The sequence below is a fragment of the Gymnogyps californianus genome, chromosome 3, assembly GCF_018139145.2.
Source record: "Gymnogyps californianus isolate 813 chromosome 3, ASM1813914v2, whole genome shotgun sequence".
Lineage (NCBI taxonomy): Eukaryota > Metazoa > Chordata > Aves > Accipitriformes > Cathartidae > Gymnogyps > Gymnogyps californianus.
The window spans coordinates 91908294-91932567 of NC_059473.1; the positions used below are offsets into that span (position 1 = coordinate 91908294).

General features: G+C 37.2%; 1 protein-coding gene across 1 annotated transcript in view; it reads right to left on the minus strand.

The window, feature by feature from the left end:
- The window catches only part of MEI4 (meiotic double-stranded break formation protein 4), an 80010-nt gene that overhangs the window by 39599 nt on the left and 16137 nt on the right, over positions 1 to 24274 (minus strand). Inside the window, exons 3-4 of the mRNA XM_050894951.1 lie at positions 18314 to 18873; positions 4322 to 4453 (exon numbers count right to left, since the gene is read on the minus strand). Coding sequence (XP_050750908.1) covers positions 4322 to 4453; positions 18314 to 18873 — 692 coding nt within the window. The remainder of the gene's footprint in view (positions 1 to 4321; positions 4454 to 18313; positions 18874 to 24274) is intronic.

The window sequence follows — 24274 nt, forward strand, 5'->3', positions numbered from 1 at the left end:
TTTGTCCAAAATATTAAACAAAATTCTATTATTCATATATTTCACATTAATTTGTCATATTCTAAGATTAACGGATTTAGTCAATTAGGGAACAATATAAAAATATGCAGAGTAATCTCTGTACTTTTCTGGTGTAGTTCATTAGATACACTCTCCTACAGTCAACCTATTTTTTTAATTTGTAAAGTTAGGGGCATAGATAGCTCTTTAAAACTGTGGGTCACAGACAGATAAGCTTGTTCCAAGAGGACACAGATATAAACTCACTAAAATCAGTCAGAATTTTAAAGTAAAAAATTTTCAATATTTATCAAAGGACATATCCACAAACCTACATAACCTGAGCTGAGCACACTTCCTATTGAAGAAATGATTGAATATGAAGTTGCATATTCTGGAATGCAAGCACTTTACAAACTATTTGTAGCTTAGCTCAAGACTTAATGAGGAAGTTAAAATAAAAATGTTGAGATATCTAGATCATTCATTTAGAAAAATTAAAAGGAACTTTGTTTTCAATCCAAGTCAGTGTTGGAAAACATCTTCAACTTTAAAAAAAAATTATACAAAAATAAAACATAGAAATTTGCTGGATGAAGAAGCTATTTTTTCGATTTCTGTTTTTCACCAAATGTTTAAAAGTTAATTGCAAGCTAACCTGAATACATGCCTCAGATGATTTCTTTATTTCTCCTACCTGCCAACAACAACAAAAAAAGAGACAAATAACAAAACAAAAAGAAAACAGGTATTTGCACACCTCTAATCATAACGAAAATTCAGAGTCCCTAATTTGATTGTCTTAAGTGGAAGACATGAAATGCCTTTGCAACTAACAGCAGTTTTGCTTAAGTAACAAAACAGGATTAGGACATTTGTCAGCTAATGAAGTTTGATTATATAAAGTATTATCCTTTTGCAAATTCTAATTTAAGTATTTATGAAGAATTTTTTTTAAAGCTGTCATTTGGTATATTTCAAACTGACATCGTATTGTTAGTTTTGATTGTAAAACAAGAAAAAAAATTTTAATCCTTTTTAGAATCACACCTACCAAAAGTCATGCTACACAAAGTCAAAAACATTCAGAAGCAGGCCTGTAAATCAGGCTGTCAGAAATACTAGAATTTAGCGTCCTATTGTGGTAAGTAGAAAGGTTTTTGTTGAGCAGTATTTCCAGAAATAATTATCACATACAGAACGTATAAGGGTTTGTAAATGAACACAATACATCTATTTGGACTAAATGCAAGAATGCATAAACTCTAAAAACATTGACTTCACAGCAAGCTAAGCAAACCAGAACTTCATTTACTTTCCCTACATGAACTGCAGCTTTTCAAAATCTTATAGTCCTACAAAGTGTCAGCTACAGATAGATGTACAGGTGACTTCAAATTCAGCCACCTTGAACCTTTCTGCTATTCCCAGAAAAAGCCCAACACTGTGTTGGGGGGTGAACATTTCAAGAGTACCTTGTCATTGTAAAATTAGTCACTGGAGTCTCCACCTAAGTGCCTGAAGCTCACTTATTCTTCTGATGGTCACTTAAATGCAAAGTGTTTTAAAAGGACTCAAAAGAAAGCCCCATAAGCTTTACTAAGATTATATGAAAGTCCTATTCCAGACTATGGTTTGTGGTTGGTTGATCAAGATGCATTAATCTTCCAAGAAATGCTTATAATGCTGGATGAGGAAAATATAAATAAATAAATTACTGTATCAGTAAAAAGGAAAAAAAAAAGAAAAAGAGAGAGTCTACCGCATTTCAGTAGCAGAAGGCAGACTGACAACTTAGTGGGAGGAAGCAGAAGCAGAGCAGGGAACTCTCCTTATGTAAACATGGCTCTAAATTCTTGAATATGAGAGAATTAAATTATTTCTCTGGGTGAACAGAAAGGGCTGTTTAAAAAAAAAAGGGTGAAAGGGAACCTTATTAAGCGTTTTGTCAGAGAATCTTTCTATGTTCCCCATTGCACAATAATAAACATACATTTCCTCACTTGCAAAGGTGGGAAGCATTTCGAGGCTCTTGGTAGTAGAAAGTCCGAAAGTCGGTACTGTGGACTGGTAACGGCTAAGATTTGCAGCAAGCACAAATGCAAGGTAATTAAAATGAAACAGATGGATGGCTGCAGGTAGCAAAGACTTAACCTGAAAAAGGATTTGGTCCTGAAGCTGAAAAGGTCAAGTAACAAATGCATTTTACTGTCCTGAATTTCAGTCCACATATACTGAGTATGAAGAAATAGAATAAATTTACAAGATCAAAAATATCTTTATTTTTAATTTTCAATAAATGAGTACAAGTCTCTGTCCCCCCGGAAATTGTCTCCTACTCCACAGGCACCTTCCCTTCAGTGCTAGATACAACTTTCTTCAGTTGCTCCAGGAAGTACAATTGAAGGTTTCCGTTTCTTGACGGGGGGAGGGGGTGGAAATCAAGCAGAATGATAGCTTTCCCAGAGGTTAAAAAAAAAAAAAAAAAGGAAAACTGCTGTACCATCAACTAGGGGTATCAAGCCACCCTAGTGAGACTGGCATTTAAGCAATTTATTATACTAGCTGACGTATAAGAATTGTTCAGGGATTAAATTACCAACTTCTCTATATTTATATATGAATCAAATCTTCTACTATCTTCCCATAAATAAACAAATTACACTGCCAGTAATAAAATAATTTGTAATTAGAAAAATCAAAATCACTTGTGTAGTTGAAGAGAATCTTTTACGGTTAAAATCACAGGATACTAATTTACTTCCATTTTCTCAACTGCAAGTTATAGAGTTTTAATCTCTCTTATTATGATCTTAAAATCAAATATATGATTCTTTCCAACATAAAGCAAAGTGAGGAGTCAAACTTCTTTTAGAAATTTTTAGAAATAAATTTTACGTACCAAATATGAAAGCAATACTTAGAATAATTACAGTATGGCAAGGTTAAGTAGTACCGTAGTAACTAACTCAGCAAAGCGCAATGTTCAATGTAAGCTTTTCGTCAGTGTGGAGCACTGGAGAGTTCTGTGTTGCCACTGGCAAAAACTCTGCTGAAAGGAGGAATGACTAATTCCGTTAAACTGGTGAGATTTAATAATGTTAAAAATAAGCAACTTGTTTAAACTTAAAAAACAAAACTGTTTTTTTTTAATTACACACTTCCCTATCCTTACATTTGTTTAAAGCCTGTTCGCTTTTGGCTGCCATTAATAACTCTGGTATGCTATTAGTGACTTAAAATAAGACACAGCTCATTGTCTAATTCTTTCAAGACTGGCCTTTCTGAAGTCTTTTCAGAATATAATTCAAACACACTAGAAATTTGGGTTGGAAATTACATGTTCCCTCTCCAGCAGTCAGAACTTACTCCCATATCATATCCTAGAGAGAAAAAGAATAAAGTTAAGACTGCTTGAGCAACACTTGAAACATTTGTTAAACTGGACCACCACTAGATATACCTATGATGAATGTTTTCTCTATATATCAGTAACTTTATTTGCCACCAAATAAAAAGCTGCATGCTTTCTTTTTATTGACCCTTCTAGGATAGTGTACAATCAAGTCATAATCCCAAGTGAAACTGAACGGTTTGCATTAGATTCATACCGCCACACACAAATACATGAAAAATCTATGAAAAACGAGTTTATTTCATACATCTCTTCTCCAAACATTAAAGGAACATCCACTTACTGTCTCTCTATTTTTTTAAACTCTATAGTTTACTGGAAAAAATTTAACCTAAGAATAAATTTTACTAAAAATATTATCCCCATTCTATTCTGCTCTTCATCTCCTACTCATTGCAGCAAACTAAATACAATTTTAAGTGTTGGATAACTTTTACATCATGAAAATTAATATTATAATGTGAAATATGAAATCTAATTCTGAAATAAAATAATGCAACTGTCTTTCCAGTTTTACATGAGCTAGAGATAGACAATTCTTTGTGGGTCCAGCTGGGTACCTAAGTTGTATTGCCTGCATAGCCAACAATTTACACGTTGCAATAAGTGTTTTAACTAATTATTTCAAATATTTTCCAAATTATACAGCATGATCTTAAAACCTATACAGTCTATTTATTATACAGTCTGATAATTTTACTTTGGTCCATAAGGAAATTTTCTTTTACTTTATATCTCTTTTTTTGAATCTGCTTTTAAAGTTAGGTGCTAGCATTTCCTGGGTTCTTAAACCTGCATATTCTATAGAATGATCCATTTATTACATTTTATGAAGCAAATAGATACAGACAAAACACTCCCCAACACCATTCTTCGGCCCTTCTCCAAAAGAAAAGATGACAGTACCTGGTGAGCTTGCAACAGCTGCTCAGCAAACTGACGTACTTCTGATAGTAGAAGAGATATTAAAGAATTTCTTAGTATGTTGTTCCTTCCTAGCAAAACCAGCGTGTGTGATACAGCATGCAGTGCCTGAAACTAAAGAGAAATAACAGTAAATTTAATCTTTCAAAATACTTCTCTGTCTTTGTCCAAAAAATTACCTTAAATAGAAATGGGATTTACATATTAAAATTTTAAAGAAAAAAAGTCAAATTCAAAATTTTAAAATATTGTAAAACTCTATTAATTACATACACATGAGATCCATGAGAAACCCACATTCATTACTTAGAAACGTTCCTTTCTCAAAAGATTAGCACTACAGGAAACTGTCATATGAACAAACTCCTCCAAAAGTGTGAATTCCCCAGGAGGCAGCTTTTCAGCATTAGCTGTCATCATGCCCATCTGCTGTCATAGAAAGTGGGTGACTACCCTGCACATACAGTAATTCTGTTTGTCACAGGTAAACAAATGAACAAGAGAATTCTTTGAAATTCAAACACATGAGCAAGCTAAGAGCTATACTGGAGTTTTCTGTCAATAGAGTTATCAGGAATAAACTTGATTAAATACTAACTGATAGAAGATACACTATATTTTCAAATTCAAACAATTCACTTTCATACTGTTGTTTAACAAGCTGTAACCAAGGCATTTCTCCTGAACCACAGGAGGAGTGATGTGAACTTACATGAGAATTATATTAGTAATTTTGGGGGTTTTTGCCATAGTCTTTTCTACTAAAAAAAAATAAAAACTGTTTTCTTTATTCCCTGAAATGGAAATGTATAGCTATTATGTAATGAAACACACTGCTCTACAAAGTAAACACGACATTATTTTGTAAAACACTACTAGAAGAAATCATCATTTCTATATATAAATGTATTGGAGTTCTTTCAAAGAAAAAAGTAATACACATTAAATATAATGACTATAATTTAATTTTTTATATGAATGTATACCCCTACAACATTAATATTCAGTATCTCCTTGTAAATGAGTATTTTTGACTGACAAAAGGATACTCTGACCCAAATTTGTATGTCTAAGAATAACTACCATGTCTTAACCACTGAAAAGCAGCCCACCGCGTCCTATTAACAATCTAGTTTACTCCTCTAGCCAGCTCATGTGTGTATACACACACACACACATATATATATATGAATAAAAATACTTGCCCACCATTTACAAGTTTGCATTGGATGAATCCTCCTGGAAATCCTTTCCAAACACACGAAGGGCAGGAAGGCAATCCAGTAGTAGTCAGCATGGATTTATTAAGAGGAAACTGTACTTAACCAATCTGACAGCCTTCTACAGTAAGATGACTGGGCAAGGTAAGTAGACAGTGAGGTGGACTGAAAACTTTTGCTGTAAAAACCATTAATTAGGCAGTTTCCCATTTAGTTACTGCTTGTCTGCCTGATCAGATGGTCAAACTGCCCTGCCAGTTGATGCAATGTCTGTTTACCAGCCTCTTACAGCTGAGGAGTTTGATCAGCTTGGTTATCATCTGCCCAATATGAGACAATCTCCTATTCACAGTCATAACAATCAAACTTTAATAAATCTTTGCTGTTAATCATCTTACTTTAGCACATAATCCCAAAACAAATATAAAAAGAAAACTATAAAAGACAGACAAGTCTTATGTTCAGAATCAAATCTACAGTCAGAGATACAAAGTAAACTCCTCCTATTAAAGAGAATTCATAAATTGTACACATATAGCTTTGAAACTCTGTGAGATTAAAATCATTCATAAATGTACACACCAAAGATTCTATAAAGATGAAATGTGAATGAAGGTGAGATAAAAATAGGTTTCTGAACAGTTAAAATGATATGAAAGGATAATGTAATGCATACACCTACATGTGATTTGAGGATACATGAATTAAAATCAGACTTCCATATACTGGAAATGTACACCCTTCCAAACAAAACAATGACTCCTCTTCATAAAAATAATCTAGACATTTACAGTTTTGAAAGATCTTCCATAGTATCTACTAAAACTTTATGACAGAAACGAAGTTTGCAACACCTGGATAGTTCTGCCTTGACAGCACACATGTTCCAAAAGGATACAACTGCTTCAAATCATTCCTCAAGGTTTAAACAATGCTAAAAAATAGCACATTTTTCATTAAAGTCCCCACTCATTTTTACTTCTTTTTATAAATTAAGGATGGATACATATTTTATAGTTCCATATTTTCAGAGCGTAACATTGAGTATACTTGCTAATTCGCCTTTGGCAAGCAAGGAAACTAGACAATCCACAGTAGTTTTTCAATGCTACCTCTCCCAAAGGACATACTAAATGTAGATATATATTTACACACAAACATGATCATAATTGTTCTTTTTTAAGGTCTCTTCTATTTGTTTACAAGATTTTTAGACAGATAGTGAAACAATGAATTATTTTTTTTTGTAGTTATTAATGCTAGCAGCTGAGATTTAACTAAAATAGGCTCTTTCAAAAAATTTCCATATCCTTTCTGCTTTGGCAAGAGTTACCATGTTCTAGTTGGAATTTTGTAGGACTAGATAACAGGGGAACTTCAAATTTAAAGCCTGAGCCTTTACTAAGGGAAGTAAATAGGGATTTTGTAATGACGGTACTTAGGGTACTTGAGATATGGCTATCAATGCCACTGAAAAATCCCACCTGCTAACTGATTTATTAAAGAGTATGGATTTAATATTGTATTTAGGTGGATCTCTTAGTATATTTTAAGAAAGTAAGGAGACAACAAAGAATTAAGGTTAAAATAATGCTCACAGACTGTATGCATTAAATGTATACAGAACAAATTTATAGCATATAAGCAATAAATCTGTAAATAGTAAACAGAAGTAAGACTGTGTTTCAGAGCAATGCTCACGTATTGCTAATTAAACTCTGGAAACATTCAAACTGATAACAGTTCAAATAGTATGCAGCTTCATTAAAGATAAAAGCATATCTTCAGCTCTCAAATCTAGCAAACGTTAAAAAAGGCACAGAAATCTTTTAATCCCTTGGGCTTGCTTAATGGTATAGAAGAAATAAAAATTAGGCTCCTCAGGGATTCTCAGGTAAAAGCAGTAAGAAAATTAGATTGTAAAAAACATATGATTAGAAATAAGAAAATAATGCAACCTTGTTCACTGTTCAGGAGCTGCACCATCTGTCCCTAACCCTCCTCCCACACCCTGCTTTCTGCTCTCTTCCCATGTTCCTCAGGATGCAGATCAAGAGAGAGCAATGTTGTGCCAGTAGCTGGGAAGGATGTGTGGACTGTCGACCTGGCTGTTGCCAGAATGAATATATAATATCAATGTTCTGCTTGCCTCAAGCATACTAATTTGGTCTCTCCTCCACCCAGCCACAGATTTTAAAGCCTATTGGAAGGTATTTTTGACCTTCCATGTCTTTCCAAGCGATTTCAAACTGGTTATCAGTTTCAAAAGTTACTAGTAGAGGAAAAGACTGAGGAGCAAAACAAACAGCACACTCCTATGAGCCTTGTTTCCCCAGGAAACCAGGATAAAAATCTTTACTTATGAATTATTTGTTCAGAATTCATTTATCACAATGTGTTAGACTTTTCTTTAATAATGGGTATCCAAAACTTGTGAGTTTAATTCCTTCATGAGTTGCACGACTCACTACACCCTGCAACTATGAAAACTGCAGCTTAGTTTCTGTTTCACTAGTTTACAGCTTTCATGCCAAGTAACAGCTCTCTTCCTCAAGCAACTGGCATATTTGGCAATACAGGACTAAGGCAAATAATTATTACAGGTATCCTCAAACTGTGAGGTGTTAAAAACAAAACAGTATTTTTGCCTTTGAATTCATGTCACCCTTGCCTTTTGCCCATTTAGTCCAACCTGACTTCCACTCCTAACTCATCAATGTCAATTGAAAAGTTTCACTTTTATACAGAGAGCATTAGTACCCCTTTTCTTATCTTACTGTCATGTTGCTTCCTTTGTTAATTTGATGGTTGTCATTTATCTCTCCTCCTGTTTATGATGCACTATTTCTTCTACCTTCAAGTCTTGGCATCTGATACATACTATTACAATTCTTTGCTCTGTAAGCCTCATCTCAAGCCCTTGCTCTGCCCTTACTCCTTCATAATCTTATTCATGCATCTGTCCACTCTTCTAAACCTGATATTCAGGTTAGCTTCACTGCTGCAAGCTGCCTTTTATATTACAGTATTTTGGTACTTTTTTGCAGAGCTTTAGCTGAAAAACATTCTGACAGGCAGTGTGACATACAACAGAGGCAGGTCTATTTGCAACATGTTTGGCTGCATGCACCAAAAAAGTTTACAAAAACCAGGCTAAAATGCAAAAGGGATGAACGATTTCTTATTTTTTATTTTTTTAAGAAAAGATTCAGGAAAGGTGAAAAAATAATGAAAATTAAACCAAGATATTTCAATATCTGGGAAAGAATTATTGTAATACAGCACCTGCATGCCGTGCAGAGGATGGAGATGGAGAAACAAATAACCTGTAGTCAGTCTACTAAATATTCTGAAAACCAGAACACTTTGGTGAAGGATGCTGGAAAAGCCAGAAATGCCAGCAGTAGATATTACGGTACTCACTGAAAGAAATGTGCAACCTACTGGCTTAAGTACAGCTTTGTTGAATTTGTGGAGCGAGGAGGGAAGTTGTCCAAGGAAGTGTACTACATGAACTCCTCCCAGTCATCTTTGTTGACCATGAAGCTTGTATGTCAGACTGGGAGCGCGATGGTGCAATTTTTTCTGCTCACAGATTGAAAATATCTTTCTTAGGTTTATTCCTTCATGGCTGCCTAAAAGTCACTCTCTGATTCACTGATCAGCAGGGTCCCTCTGGCTCCATGTATGCTTTTACCCAAACCAACACCAGCTCCCTAGCAAAACAGGCAGTATTTAGTGCATCTGCTTGCTCCTGTCCACAGGCTAAACTAAGCCAAGTCGGCTACTGCTGTCGGAGATATGCGAGAAACAAAACAAACGATGCTACTTAGTTAACGAGGCGCAACCTTGAGAAGAGAAACAAGATGACACCATAAGTCAGCCGGGTAAAGAAATACCAAGATAAGCACAAGGGCAACCAAAGAGCTACTTGAACTTTGAGTGAACTATCCTAATTAACATACTAGAAAACCCACCCTCGGGTAGGGAGAGCCCCCTACCAACAGAAAGCCCTTCCTCACAGAACATGCGGAGTAAAAAAGGAGGATGCTGCAACTAAGTGGAGATGAGGCTTGCGAGAACCAATAAGAACGAGGGTAACTAAGAGAAACTGTAAAAATACTGATAACTGTTGCTCAAAAGGTATAAAATGCTTTACCATGTGTTAACCGGGTGTGCTAGCTTTGTGGAGTTACCACCTAGCACCCATCTCTGCACAGACATGAAATAAACAAGTATCTCGACTCTGTGTGTGTTAATCGGCTTTTTTGCACATGGGGTGAAAGAATCCTGATTTTTGGGACAACAAACTTATTTCACTTTTTTTTTCTTTCAGTTTCATAGGATAAAGACTTATCTTGTCTTTCCCATTTTGAGCACCTTACATTCTCTTGAATTGGATAATATATATAAAACAATGACACCGAGTTGATGGGATAAAATGCATATAACGGACCCTTTTGTGAGTTTCTGTGGTTTTTTTTTTAAAAAACAACCAAAAAAAGCACAAACAAAAACCTCCAACCCAAAACTAAAGCACAACCTGGCTGTCCTTAGAGGAATTCAGGGCTGCAAATCACTGTCATGTTTCATTTAGTGTCTACCTCAAAATGGTAATATCCATTTCCATACACTAAAACCAAGTACCTTGCTTGTATCACTTCACCCCAATCACCTTTACAGAAAAGGCAACACTTTCCTTGAGGACACGCAAACACACAAGTCATCAGTTCATCTGAAGACTAAGTACAAGAAACTGATGTATAAAGAAATCCAGCTAACTACTGAAGACACTTGGGATCCTGCTGGCATCAGAGTTTTCACCAATAAATTTACTTTAAGCAGTGCTATCTTGGCAGAGACGAAGAACGTCTGCATCTTCTTGGGATTCATGAATTAGGCTTCTAAATATCCCATTTATACAAGAGGCTGGATCCAGTAAATGTTGTCAACAGGAAGACAGTATCAATCCCAGTTAAACAAACAGCATTCACAACAGCTGTCACTCAGACAACTCTGATGTTACTGCTGCCCATTTTTTTAATACCTACTGTAAATATTCTATTGATTATGAAGAAGCAGCTCTAGATACAAAGTCTTCCCTCCCTGAGAGATTAAAATTTATATTACTCTTGATTCCTCCTTCTTAACTAGTCCTGGTCAGAAGCCTAGAGGAGTGAAGAACTGCCTATCTGCCTGCTGATGCTGAGTTGCCAAGCCATATTAATGGATGCAGAAGACACTAAGCAACAAGTGTGAGCTCACTCAGAGCAGAAGAGTTATGGATTCAAATTTTTTAATCTGAAGACTGCTTAGAAAAAGTCACTGGATAAATTACAGAAAACAGGTATTCTTTAGCTTTTAAATTTTTAAACTAAAGAGTGAGTTGGTCATCCTTAAATAAATTCAGGGATGTAAATCAATGTCTCATTTAAGTGTCTAAGATTTACAGACAGTCCCTGCAAATGAAAATGGATTTCAGATGTTTATTTTCCAATCCTTCACTCTTCTTCCCTCTGCCCACAATGTGCAAGCTACTTTGAATACCACTTAAAGATGTCAAGTATCTGGCATGCATACCTAGGAAGAACAGAGGTACCTTGTTTAGGGTTGTAGATTTCACTGCAGGAGTTGAGCACTAAAAAGTTAGGCAAGGAATACTCAACTGTCTTTGCAACTGGCTGTAGATAACAGACTCTAGAGAGCTTACTTTTCATTTCTATCCTATCACCATAATGCAAACACACCCCCTATTTGGGCACACAAAAATATTTCCTAGAGAAGCACGACAAATTTAAGCTATGAGAAGAGGTTCATTAGGAAACAGGCAAAAGAACAGAGAAACCCTAAGATTCTCATTATTAAAGTATGTACATATATTTTAAGCAATGGTTGAGGACTACTATCAAAAACCCCTTGGGATATACAGTCACCTTCAAAAACAAGCGGATGTATGAGGTAATTTTCCCAAGACAAAAAAAAAAAGCACCATCTCTGTTAAAAACAACAAACTGAATTTTTCTGTGAACAGAAAGACAATCCTTCCAGCAGGAACAGCCCTAGACCTCTATCTGGAAGTGACCAGAACGGAACTAAAGAGCTGGGGTAAGTAATGATGTGATGGAGCTAAGGTGGTCATATCATCCCTTTGAATAACCACCTACTATGGTACCCCTGACACCAAAAAAATAGAACAATTCTAGGTCCTTTTGTTCAATAACATGGCTAGAATAACAGAAAACAAGGGCTAGATAGAATTCAAATGCTTTTACACAGGCATAATAAGTGAAGGACTGAGGCATGGGCTTTGATGTTGGTGTTCCACAGTCTCAGCTGCAAGTATCACAGAGATGCCACAGAAGCAAAATGACACTGCTAATGCAATGCTACAGGAAGTTAAGAGAGCTTTGACAGAAAGCGTTCACTGGAGAGAGACTGGGGGCAGAGGAAAGAAACAAACAAACAGCTTTTGATATATATTTCCTACCATACTCAACAAAAACAAGAACTTCCTGTATTCTTGCATTAAGGGCTCCCATATATGCAATTTGTAAATCCAGAGAACAGCAAAGGCCTATGCCATCCCTTTTTTCTCCTCCTAGCGGAAATCATCTGTAATACCCTGACTACTAGTTAATTACTTGGATAAAACCAGGCAATGACAGTATTTGTTATTAGGAAAAGAGATGGTCCTGACAAAACAGCATTAGAGGCAGGTTGGAAACCATGAATAAAATTTTTTTGCCCTAATGGTAAAAAATGATCCTGCTAACTTCATCCTGTAACTCTTCAATAATTGTAGCTTTAGTGCATGATGTATATCAGCTGAGGCTGGCTGAGGAGGGAAGGTGGACAAAAGTTTAAGAGGCAGACAGAATTTTCTTTCATTCATTCCTGTCTAGTTACTCCTATGATCCACTCTACTGAAGTAAATGAGAGTCAGTTTGGTGATTGCTTTAGACTGTAGTGATTTACAAGACAATGGATTTTGATTACCATTTGACTTAAATAGCTCTCTACATAGGACAACAGATTGCTGAGAATATTTCATTCAACAATCAAGAGATTCAAACATTGACTCTTACTAGACCATAAAATCCTGGCAACACATTTTAATATTCATACGAATGAACCGCTCTTCCACTATATAAGCAAAATTTCTTTGGCTGATGAAAATGCACCATGTCTCAAGAGCCATGACATTCCCCTTGGGACTCAATTAATTTAGGAAAACTGAAGCCCACTAATTTTATACTTGGGAACCACCAGTGACATGAATAACTATTTTTAAATCTTATTTGTCCCTGAGCAGGCAAGACTCTTGTAAACTGATGAGTTAAGTGCTGTCCTGGAAGTTGCTGACAAAAGATACTGCAAACTATGTATGGCTGGGAGAATTTATTGTCACCCACAACTAGTTGGAGCATCTTTAAACACATACTGTTGCATGTATTAAAACCATCAGAGTAAGTTTATGATTACTCTCTTCCAGGCAATTTCAGTCATTAACGAATCATACAAATTGTATCCTAGATAAGAAAAGATTCAAAACCATGGTTCTGACTAATGTGTACTTTTTCAATTGCACAAGCACACTTCCATACATTTCATTATATAATTGCCAATGAGATTCAAACATTTCTCTCTTTCTGCTTTTCACTGTACTACATTTCAACTTGTTATTTTCATGAAGAATTGTGAATCCTTTCTCACACAAACATCCGGTAAAGGCATTAAACTACTACTCATAATTCTTGCATTTGCTTTTCTGCTAAATATATCAACAGTAATATTTGAGCATTTGCAAAATTCTACATACAGACTTTTAGATGGAACATAAGAGAGAGAAAAATGAAAACAGGCAGTAAAGTCCCAAACAGGATAAGACAAGTTCCTAGAGACTATGTTCATGTCTCAGTATCCATTCAGATACTGTTAACACAAAACAACTTGAAAACAACTACCCTAAAGTTAGGGTAGCCAATTTCCAAAGGGGACAAAGGTTAAAAAAAACAGGAAGGAAAGAGCACATAACTTTTTTTTTTTTTTGCTTTGTTTGAACGGAGCAGGCAATTCATGACTCTTGACACCATCTTCGAAGTCAGTATTGATGTTTTAAACATAGCATGAGAAGAAGCAAACAACCACAGTTCACTGAAACACTTTTCTTTCCTGCCGGGTCTTGTTTGAAAGAGATTATAAGTGAGGTGTGGCAGATGGATGAAGTATTTGTTGAACAGGAACAAGGCACCAGAAAGCAGTGTCTTCTGAGAGCCCTACACAGCCTGACTTTACTCTAGAATCCTGAAGGCAATGTAGCATTGTCTTCTATTTTAGTGTTTTGATTAACTCCTTAAAACAAGAGGTCCAAGAAACAGACACAGATCCCTGTACAGATGAAGGCCAGGATCTTCTGGCACATAATTGATGTATTAGCAATGCTCCAAATTACAGTATCCGCTGCACCTAAGAGAAGTACAACCAGTGAACTGAACTTCTGTCAACAATGCTGATAAACTAGTGTGACACCACTAGGGATCACATCACATAAACTCATAATGAAGCACCCTGTGACTGTATTTGGCTATGACAGTTTTGAATACAGCTGAACTGCACTGAAAGAAGCCAGACATAAAAGTATTTTTCTTTTATCTCCAAAGTAACAAACAAGACTCTGAATTCCTTAACAATAATTATTTTGAAGTTTTACACAGCTGTATATACGAGAAATGTAAATAAGACAGGTATGAAATATCTTAATTTGTTATACGGATTTGACTTCTAAAGCTAATTCCGTATACTATAAAACTACAGCCAGCCCAAGTTCACCACAGAAGGCTTCCAGACAGGCTTCAGGACACTGCCTATGTAAAAGGAATTTAGTGTCCTCTCTGAAGTGCCCTACTGCAATAAGGTGTGCAAAACCTTCACCAGAAACGTAAAACACATGCTATTCTGAACAGCACGGGGAGTTGGGAATCCCCAGTGCCTCTGACTGTTGCATTTTTCTGATATAGGAGAAATAATCCCTTGTTCCAACACATTCTGGACAACAGAGACAAACATCAACAGAACGGCACACCTCAGTGCCAGTGAGCGAGTGACGCATCTAGGAGCAGGAGAGATGCACATTCGCTATGTCCCTGTGGAGGTGGATGGAGATAGCTGTTGTCAAATCCCAAATGGGTAGATTAAGGAAAAAAAATGTTCCTGTGCTTCCTTTCTGAAGGAGAAGAGACAAAGTTTCTACTCCACTGGAGCTGTAATTACATACCATAGCCCCTACGGAAGTTTGCCATGGGAAATGTTTTTCCATGCTTTGTCAGATAGTAGAGAACAGTCTATCTGAAACGTAGAGCCAGTGGCTCTGCAAACGGAATACAGTCTCGGAGAGTTTCCTTACAATACACTTCTGTCTGCTTGAAAGTAGGACTTGCAAAGAACCTGCATAAATAGCACAGGGGTTCTGCTGACAGCGGAGTGACTCAACATGAATGAACAATTTGCACACTGAAAGGCAATGCACCAACAGCAACACACCCATACAAACCTCCAAGAGTCTCAGTGCTGAGGACTCAAAAATTGGTGAGAAGCAAAGTGCTTGCTCCATAGATCACTATCTACGAGCAAGATGATCACTATGACTATCACAGATTTTGCAACATAGGAGAGCAACAGCTCACCTGTACCAGATTTAGACACAGGATCCTTACAAGCTTTTCTGTGGCAGCCATATAGGGATGCAAGACCATGCCAGTAGACGCTGCAGAGGCAGGCCTTTGAGCAGACAATTTAACCTCAGAGCATTCATGCTTCACCCTTAGCAGCCATGACTTGAGGCTCCTTCTAGATATTTCCAGAAGGCTTCTTCCAAAAAGTTGTGTGTCTGACAGCTGTGTGCAGACTTCTGAGCTGCTCTCCAAACATGGAGGGAGAGGAGAAAAATTAAAAAGGGAAATCCAAGAGGCTACTTTTATTTGTAGTTCTTTGATTTAAATGGGTTTATATTTTAAGTAATATTACTTTTTATTTTACCTCTCATATCTTAAATGATAGACTTTTTTTTTTCCTTTTGATACTTGTGTCAATTTGGAGTTTCAGGTCAAAAATTCTGTCCAAAGCGCACAGCTTTAGGCAACTGAATCCAGGCAGAAAAGCTCTGAGTGTATGCCTTTGCTGGTTCCTACAGCTTCCAGTGCTTTATAATTAGAAACATCTCAAACAATAGGACTCAACAATTACAGCAAGTAATTCTGCTGCTTTTTTTCTTCCTTTACATCTAATGTAGAGATAATTACCTCTTTTCCAATTCTCAAAGGTTTTTTAAGTTATTTAATTTGCTCTGCAAAATGCTGGGATTGCTTTTGAAGATGAGGCGTTAAGTGTAATCCACAGCCATTTCTCTCTTTGTTCACTTTTTGAAGGTGTTTCTCACAGCCCTTTGTCCTCCTTGACAGCTCCTGACAGTTTTATAGGTGAGGATGGCAAAGGGAAAGTTGTGTCAAATACTATAGCTGCATTGGTGGCTGGCTGTACAAATGCTTTTTGACAGTTAGTAAGGCTAGATACAACAAAATTCCCAATGTTTTTATACTGGAAGGATTTAAGCATCCTCCTGGAACCAAAATTCATAGTTTCCCACTCTTTCCAGATGACAGCCTTGTAATTAATGGTAATTTTATTTTAAACCTATAATCTTGATATTTCAATCACCACTTGAGTAAACAGTGATGATTCAAACTGAAGCATAAAGTGTCCCTTGGAGATATCTGGTACACAGCATATGAAGAATTAGTTACACAATTTCAACTACTAATTCTGAATTCTACATATTTATTTCCATATTCAATTCAGTTTAAAGAAAACCAAACCTCTAAAAAGGATTTTTCAATAAATCTTTATAAACATTGCAATTACTACACACATTTTCCCTTTTTCCCTAGAAATCTCGAAACTACCATGATTATCCCTTAATAATTGGTTCATACAATTTTTAAACTCTTTGAATCTGTTTGACTGAAGTAATGGCTGCTGATGGGAAGGACTTAAGTCAATATTTTGGTGGAAGCAAGATATAAAACATCCCATAAAAAGCCATCTGCTTCAGTGAAGTTATTCAGAGAAAGATGCCACTTGCAAGTTATGTGGACATACTCCACCCTTCCTGAATGATTTATAAAAGCACTTTGCAGACTTGAAACATCCCTGATCTATCAGGATATTTTCTCTCATTTAAGGCGTGACATCTGTCACTTAAGCTTTGCCAGGTTCCTCCAATCAACAAGTAATCCATCTCTGGATAACCTCTTGGTTGCTCTCCTACAATTAACATTATTTTAATTATCTATTAACTTTCCATTTGGGTAGAGGATGGGAAAAGGTGGAAACACTGGACATCATCAGCTATGAAGAAGTCCTTAATGGATGCCTGCTCAAGTTTTCTTTGTTCTGTACCCTGTAATCACACAAAAAACCAAAAGGAGTCACACCTGCATGACTCTATTCCTGATACCACACAAATGCTATGTAAGCTCACATCCTTTCAAAACACTGGCCAGGGACACTTCTAATTAAAAACTAAGTATCACACCATGGCAACACTGAAATAGAAAGCACCCTGGTATTAGAGACATAAGGCTCTAGTCCTGGAAAAGCATCAGTATATTAAGATTTCCTTCTGAACGCTTTCTAACCAAAATACAGGCATATCTGCCCCTGCCCCTGCCCCTCCCCCCCCCCCCCCCCCCCCCCACTTTGGTAATAGCATTTGTCTGATATTTACATTCTGGGGTAAATACTTAATACACAGTGAGTGGGATTCATTTTAAATTAAGTCAAGTAGGTACATCTGCCCACAGGTGTAGCAGATGTCTAGGCTCTCATTTTGCTAAAGGCAACTTTAGAGCTTGTCCTAAAATAGGGACCTAGTACCTGGTCAGCATTCTTTAGGCTCCATGGATTATAGGGATACGATCTTCATTTACTGTAATGGTAGTGTAGTTACATACATGTGGACACTAAATTGGTGCATCTAAGTCTCAAACAATTCCACCATCATGTCTGTTCCAAGTTATTCTAAAAGACAGAATGAAAACCAAAAATCCTAAGACAGACAATGGAATTCATTACTTAGAGGAAGTCTTGTGAAGACAGACTAGGGATATTTCATTTGAATGAGGGAACTAACAAGATGACACATGGAACAATGCAGAATGATGAATACAGACAAAATGCAATGCAGTCCTATTTGCTGTTTGTGCCGGGGACATGCTATTTCTGAATTCTTCACTCATTTGCTGATTTATTTTTAAAACACAAATTTGCAAATGTCTAGCGAGTGACAGAGATCTTCTGAAGCAAACCAACCTATTTAATCTATGTGCACAAGAAAGGATAAAAAAATTGTAGTCATTGCTTTGTGAATATCTACAATCTATCTTCATAGAGCAAGAGAAACAATGTGTTTTTCTGTCATATTTTCTCTAAAGTTGTTTTAATCTGCCTTTGTAACAGTTTTTAAAAGTCCTATACTCACGAATAGACTAGAAGAACTTGCATGCATGAGCAAGAACTTTTCAAATGCTTTAGAGCATTTATTATCCATATCACAAAAAAGAACAATCACAAAAATATCTGATAAGTACTCTTCAAAATATAATAAGACAAACTAATATTTTTAAAAGTGCATAAAACCAGGAGAATGTTACAGTATACTGAAATGGTGTAGGAAAGATGGAAGATGTTTTAAACTTACCCTATTGACACTGCTGTTTCTTAAAATAATCTGAATTAGATTTTTCTTAAATTCTTCCAGCTTCTTGAAACACTTCTTCAAAACATGATTAGATAATTTAGTATCAGTTATTAAACTGATCAAAACACAAACCGCTTCAGTAAGAAAATTCGAAACTGGAAATTTAGGACTGTTGTAAAAAACAGTCAGTCCATCAAGCAACTGAGACACTGAATTACATATGGTGAAAGAATCATTCTCAAGCTCTGTGAAGTCTGCTTGAAGAATTCCTCCTTCTGACAGTTTTCTTATTTCAAGCAGATGTTGCAAAAACTGCACTGGAGCAGTCAGAGATTCCTCCTTGCCAGTACAGCAAAGATTCAATGGGGGAACTCTTTCCAACCAACGTTTAGAAGTGTTGACATTATGCTCAGATTGGTGAAAATCAGAAGCTACGCCTAAAGAATCGAATGCATAGTCATTAGAGACATCACATCCAGAGTCTTCTAGCTGGCTTGAGTAACTCATAGGGTTTACACATTCCTGATCCAGAAGAGTTTCAGCAGAGGCATCTGGTTTTCCTAAAACACAAATGTAAAAGTTACGTTTGTGTAATACTTAAATACCTGCTTATGGAAAGTGTTGTATATCCTTTCTCCTTTTGCTTCCACGCAAAAATCATGTAATACACATGTATGTTTGTTCCCCAAGAACTTCCCATGACTAGAATTTAGCTGTAGAAGAAGGTGACATTTTTAAATTAAAGTTAAAACTTTCAGAAGGTAGTGTCTATTTGTGAACAAGATGTTTTATGCTCATAGTAATATGAACACTAATTTTGAATTTAAAATTCCTGATGGTTTTAAGTTTCCACATATATAACTTCAGTGGACATCACAGGAACAATTTAAGTGGACATCTATACTCCCATTAATTCCCAGGGAAGAAAATGCATGTAAATTTCTGGCCCCCCAAACATTTTCACTGCTTTTATTCTCAAGAACTCAGGCTGCTTTTAAAAGACAGTGAAGGTCTGTTACTACAACTGCATCAAATAAGATCTTCTCCTTTATGTGTACTCTTTCTCCCCAGGTCAGGTAAGGAATTCTAACAGAGTCAAAGTTGAACAGAACATTACACTTGAGTTTTTTATTACTTAACAAAGAAAAACATTCAGAATCAAAAATTCCTCTAGTCACCACGTATCTCATACTGTCTTCTTCAAAGACAGGCAAACTACGTTACAGAAGGTATGCATTGCATTCACACTATTAAATTATTTTCGTACACGATTGTACAATCTCTTTCATCCTATTTCACACATTAGATACATTTAAGTCAGTGCCTCTAGGCATAAACTCGGTACTAGGCGACAACAGACTCCCTCTCTGCTACATGCTACCTATGCCAAAAGATTACACTCAAAACAAGCAAGAGACATCAGAGCAGTGACATGGAAGACCAACACACATAAACATCTCAGTGCCACGAGGCAAGGCTAGAACCCCATCTGACCAACTCCTAGCTGTGACCTGCTTACTGGGGCACAGCCACAAAGTGCTTCTCCTCTCACTCTTAAAAAACATGCATATACTGTTCATATTTTCCACAAGGATCCAAAGCAATATCATACTCCTCTGTGTTTGTATTCTTAAATGAATAAAAAGATTTTATAAATGGTTTGGCCTGATGGGAAATAAATGTTATATTTTATGGCAAATTTAAAAAAGCATTTTTAACACAGAAAACATCACTAGACAGCAATCTACAGTATTCTGTACGCTAATGAAACACTACTTTAAAAGTTTATACAGACTATTAAATATACTATTTCAAATTGAATTCTGACCATTACTTCAGTCGCTGAAAACATACCAGATCATCCAATGAGGGTACTACTACTGAGATCAAAACTGGAAACTGGTTTATTTATTTATTATCGCGTTTCATGCCTTTAACATTCAGACATACTCAAAATTGAACAAGATTGGTACCAAATGACTCACAATGAAAGGGCTAACTGTAGGGAAATCAACCGACATTTCCAGGAGGTAGGAAAAGCTGGGCTTGTAAGGCCAGCCTAGCATTTTATATATTAATACTGTTCCCAAATGCCCTGCATACCCAAACTCAGAAAGCAAGCAAAACAGCAAGGCACACTTCCCATGGTCTGACTCACAAAAACAGGCATCAATCTTTCATGTCTTCTCTCCCTAGGGTTTTGAGCAAAAGACATTCCAGAAGCAAAAAATTGAAAGTTGTCTTCGGTGCTGTTTAAGGAAAATAAGCCCTTCTAGGGAATCCATCTACTGTGAGTTTCACTATGTGGATATTTTCTTCCTGTTCTTAATCCCATGGGGCAACATGAAAATTGCTCATGAGGATGTAACACCAGGAGTCAAAAGAAGCAAAGCAAGAACAACGTGCAAAAAAACACGTACGTTCACTGAATCTCTTGTTGAAGGAAAAAAACATAGCAGAGGTGAAAGAAAGGAGAAGGAAAGAGAAGAAAAAGGGAAGAACAGAATAATACAGAAATATCCGTAGGAATCAAACTTAAAGACTGTCCCCAAATAAGAGGTAGCATATTCAGTGAAACACTCCTATCAGTAGGAGACAATGTTGCATTTATGCTTAGGTTCCTACTCACTGAGATATCAAACTCCTGTCCCATGATGAGCTTCCAGAAAACCGTGTTATAGTAAGTCCCCAATAGCAGTATATTTCCAGTTGAACGAATAATACAAAATGCTTTAAAAATGTTCAGTCATTTATATGTTCTAGTTATTTGGGAAGGAACTGGAAGTTATCTTTAAAAAAAAAAAAAAAAAAAATCACCCACTGGGAAATACTCATTATTTCCCTCAAAATGTCTAGAAACAGCTTATCATTTATTTCTTGAAAGAAGGCAAACTAATCACTTTGTACTTACCTACTATTTAAATGAGAAAGCAGTCTTGATGTTCACACCATGTGGTTAACAAGTACAAAAAAAAAAAAAAGGAACAGCATTGAGCCTGTCTCACACTAACAATAATCTTTAAACAGTAATTTCAAGAACATTTGACTATACATATAGTGGAACAAGAAATACGAAAATTTAGTGTGCATGATAAACTAACCACAAAATTTTACAATGCGTTTATATAGGTAATGAAATATCTGGTCATGAGCAATTTTACAGCCTCCTTAAATATGTCACATCAGATTCAGGAAATATTTAAACTCTTAATTCCTATTTAGGACTTTAGCTCCTTACTACATTAAGATCCTGAGCTGAAAATCAGAATTGTGTGCTCTCCAAACAAAGCAAGATACGGTCACAAGAAAGGCTGAAGAACCAACATCCCTCTAAATATATCCACCACTGCAGAAAGTGTCTAGCCTGAAAATTAGCAGTTGTTCAAGGGACAAGGGAGTGACTTGCATATTGTGTATAGTATGTAAGCAAGGTTTGTAAGCAGTTCTGTGAAGCATAAGATCTCAAATGCACGTACTGCTTTGGGACCGCAGAACACAGAAGCTTTTATCAGGGGAGTGAGATGCCAATCAGTGTTATGATTAGAAAGTGTGGAGTCTTCAGCTAGTCCTGAGGAAGTAGAGCTCTGGCAAACACCAAAGTCCACCCCATCTCCCAAATGAATTCTGTCACTTCTGAATAGCCACCTTAATACAGACACCAAGACTCAGTTCAAGGACAAGAAAGAGAGGAGGAAGAGCCAGTTGCTTCATCAGGACAGGAAAACACCTTTTGTTTCTGAAGTGCCTGTTGCCAGCAGTACGGTCATAATGATTCTCAGAGCTGTGAAGAGACAAGGGAATGACCCAGCTCCTGGTCCTACCCAATACAGAATAAGAGAGGCAGCATCTGCAATATCCATGTAGCGGGAGCAGGGGTGGTAGAAGACGCTTTCTCAGACACCTGCGCTACTGGCTGCCACAGACCGGACAGTGTTGCAATGAGGAAGGCCACATGATTGGATTGGGTTTGCATGGCAATGTTTTGGTAGGGGAGGGGCTACAGGGGTGGCTTCCGTGAGAAGCTGTTAGAAGCTTCCCCTATGTCCAATAGAGCCAATGCCAGCCAGCTCCAAGACGGACCCACCACTGGCCAAGGTCGAGCCAATTAGCAATGGTGGTAGCGCCTCTGGGATAAAATATTTAAGAAAGGGAAAAGAAGCTACAGGGGAGTAGCAATTGCTGCCAGAGAGAGGAGTGAGAATATGTGAGAGGAACAACTCTGCAGACACCAAGGTCAGCAAAGAAGGAGGGGGAGGAGGTGCTCCAGGCGCCAGAGCAAAGATTCCCCTGCAGCCCATGGGGAAGACCATGGTGAGGCAGGCTGTCCCCTTGCAGCCCATGGAGGTCCACGGTGGAGCAGATATCCACCTGCAGCCCATGGAGGACCCCACGCCAGAGCAGGTGGATGCCCGAAGAAGGCTGTGATCCTGTGGGAAGCCCACACTGGAGCAGGCACCTGGCAGGACCTGTGGCCCCATGGAGAGAGAGGAGCCCATGCTGAAGCAGGTTTGCTGGCAGGACTTGTGACCCCGTGGGGGACCCACGCTGCAGCAGTCTGTTCCTGAAGGACTGCACCCTGTGGAAGGAACCCACGCTGGAGCAGTTCATGAAGAACTGTAGCCCATGGGAAGGACTCATGTTGGAGAAGTTAATGGAGGACTGTCTCCCGTGGGAGGGACCCCATGCTGGAGCAGGGGAAGAGTATGAGGAGTCCTCCCCCTGAGGAGGAAGAAGCGGCAGAAATAATGTGTGATGAACTGACCGCAACCCCCATTCCCCATCCCTCTGCGCTGCTGGGGGGAGGAGGTAGAGAATTCAGGAGTAAAGTTAAGCCCGGGAAGAAGGGAGGGGTGGGGAGAAGGTGTTTTTAAGATTTGGTTTTATTTCTCATTATCCCACTCTGATTTGACTAGTAATTAATTAAATTAATTTTTTCCCCAATTTGAGTCTGTTTTGCCTGTGACAGTAATTGGTGAGTGATCCCCCTGTCCTTATCTTGACCCATGAGCCTTTTGTTATATCTTCTCTCCCTTGTCCAGTTGAGGAGGGGGAGTGATAGAGCGGCTTTGGTGGGCACGTGGCGTCCAGCCAGGGTCAACCCACCACAATGCTATATGTAGTTCAAAATTTAAAAACTGAAGAAAGGTCCCCAACTGATGAAATTGCTGTGGAATCATAAAATGGCCTTCAAGTCTTTTAAAAAACTTAATATACCTGCAGTTACACCACGAACAGGGGTTGCAGAACAGAAAACAGGCTTGAAGGTGGCAGATGTAAGAAACAAAGTGAAGAGATTATTTGAATTTGGCAAAGAAAAAATTACTTCAGTTTCAAGCATTAGGCATTGTTTATATTCTCTCACTTTGTGAGCACATGCATGGATTATCACTTGAAAATCAAAAACAATGACATTAGACGTGTAAAGCTCTCTTAAAACTCAGTTACAATTGATAGGCTCAGTTCCACGTCCAAAAGAAAGAAATAAAAGACAATTAAAAATGAGACAATTTTAGAAACCTCTTTGATGATCCTGCATTCTGCTTTCCAAGTAGGTGTTCAGTCAATAACTTCTAAAAGGAAATTAAAACATATGTGAAATTATTCCTATTTTCTCCTATCGTGTTCACTTCTCCACTTCTGCATTTTTCAGGACTCTCTTTTATTCTTCACTTAATCTTCATTGATTGGTTTGTTACAAGCACTTTCCATGAACGATGAATCAAGTTTATTCTCTTCTTACAAAAAAAAAAAAAATCTCCTCACACATATTAACTGTTTTCTTTACCTTTTCTTCATGTGTAAGCCTATCTCCATTCTGCTGTTTTCATTACTAACCAAGCTGGCTGTTGAGAAAAAAAACAACTCACTCTCCTCCCTCATGACCTCCTATGTGTTTAGCACACCATTGTTGTCCTGATCTGGAACCAAGCCAAAATTCTGTATATATCAAAGCAAAGAAAT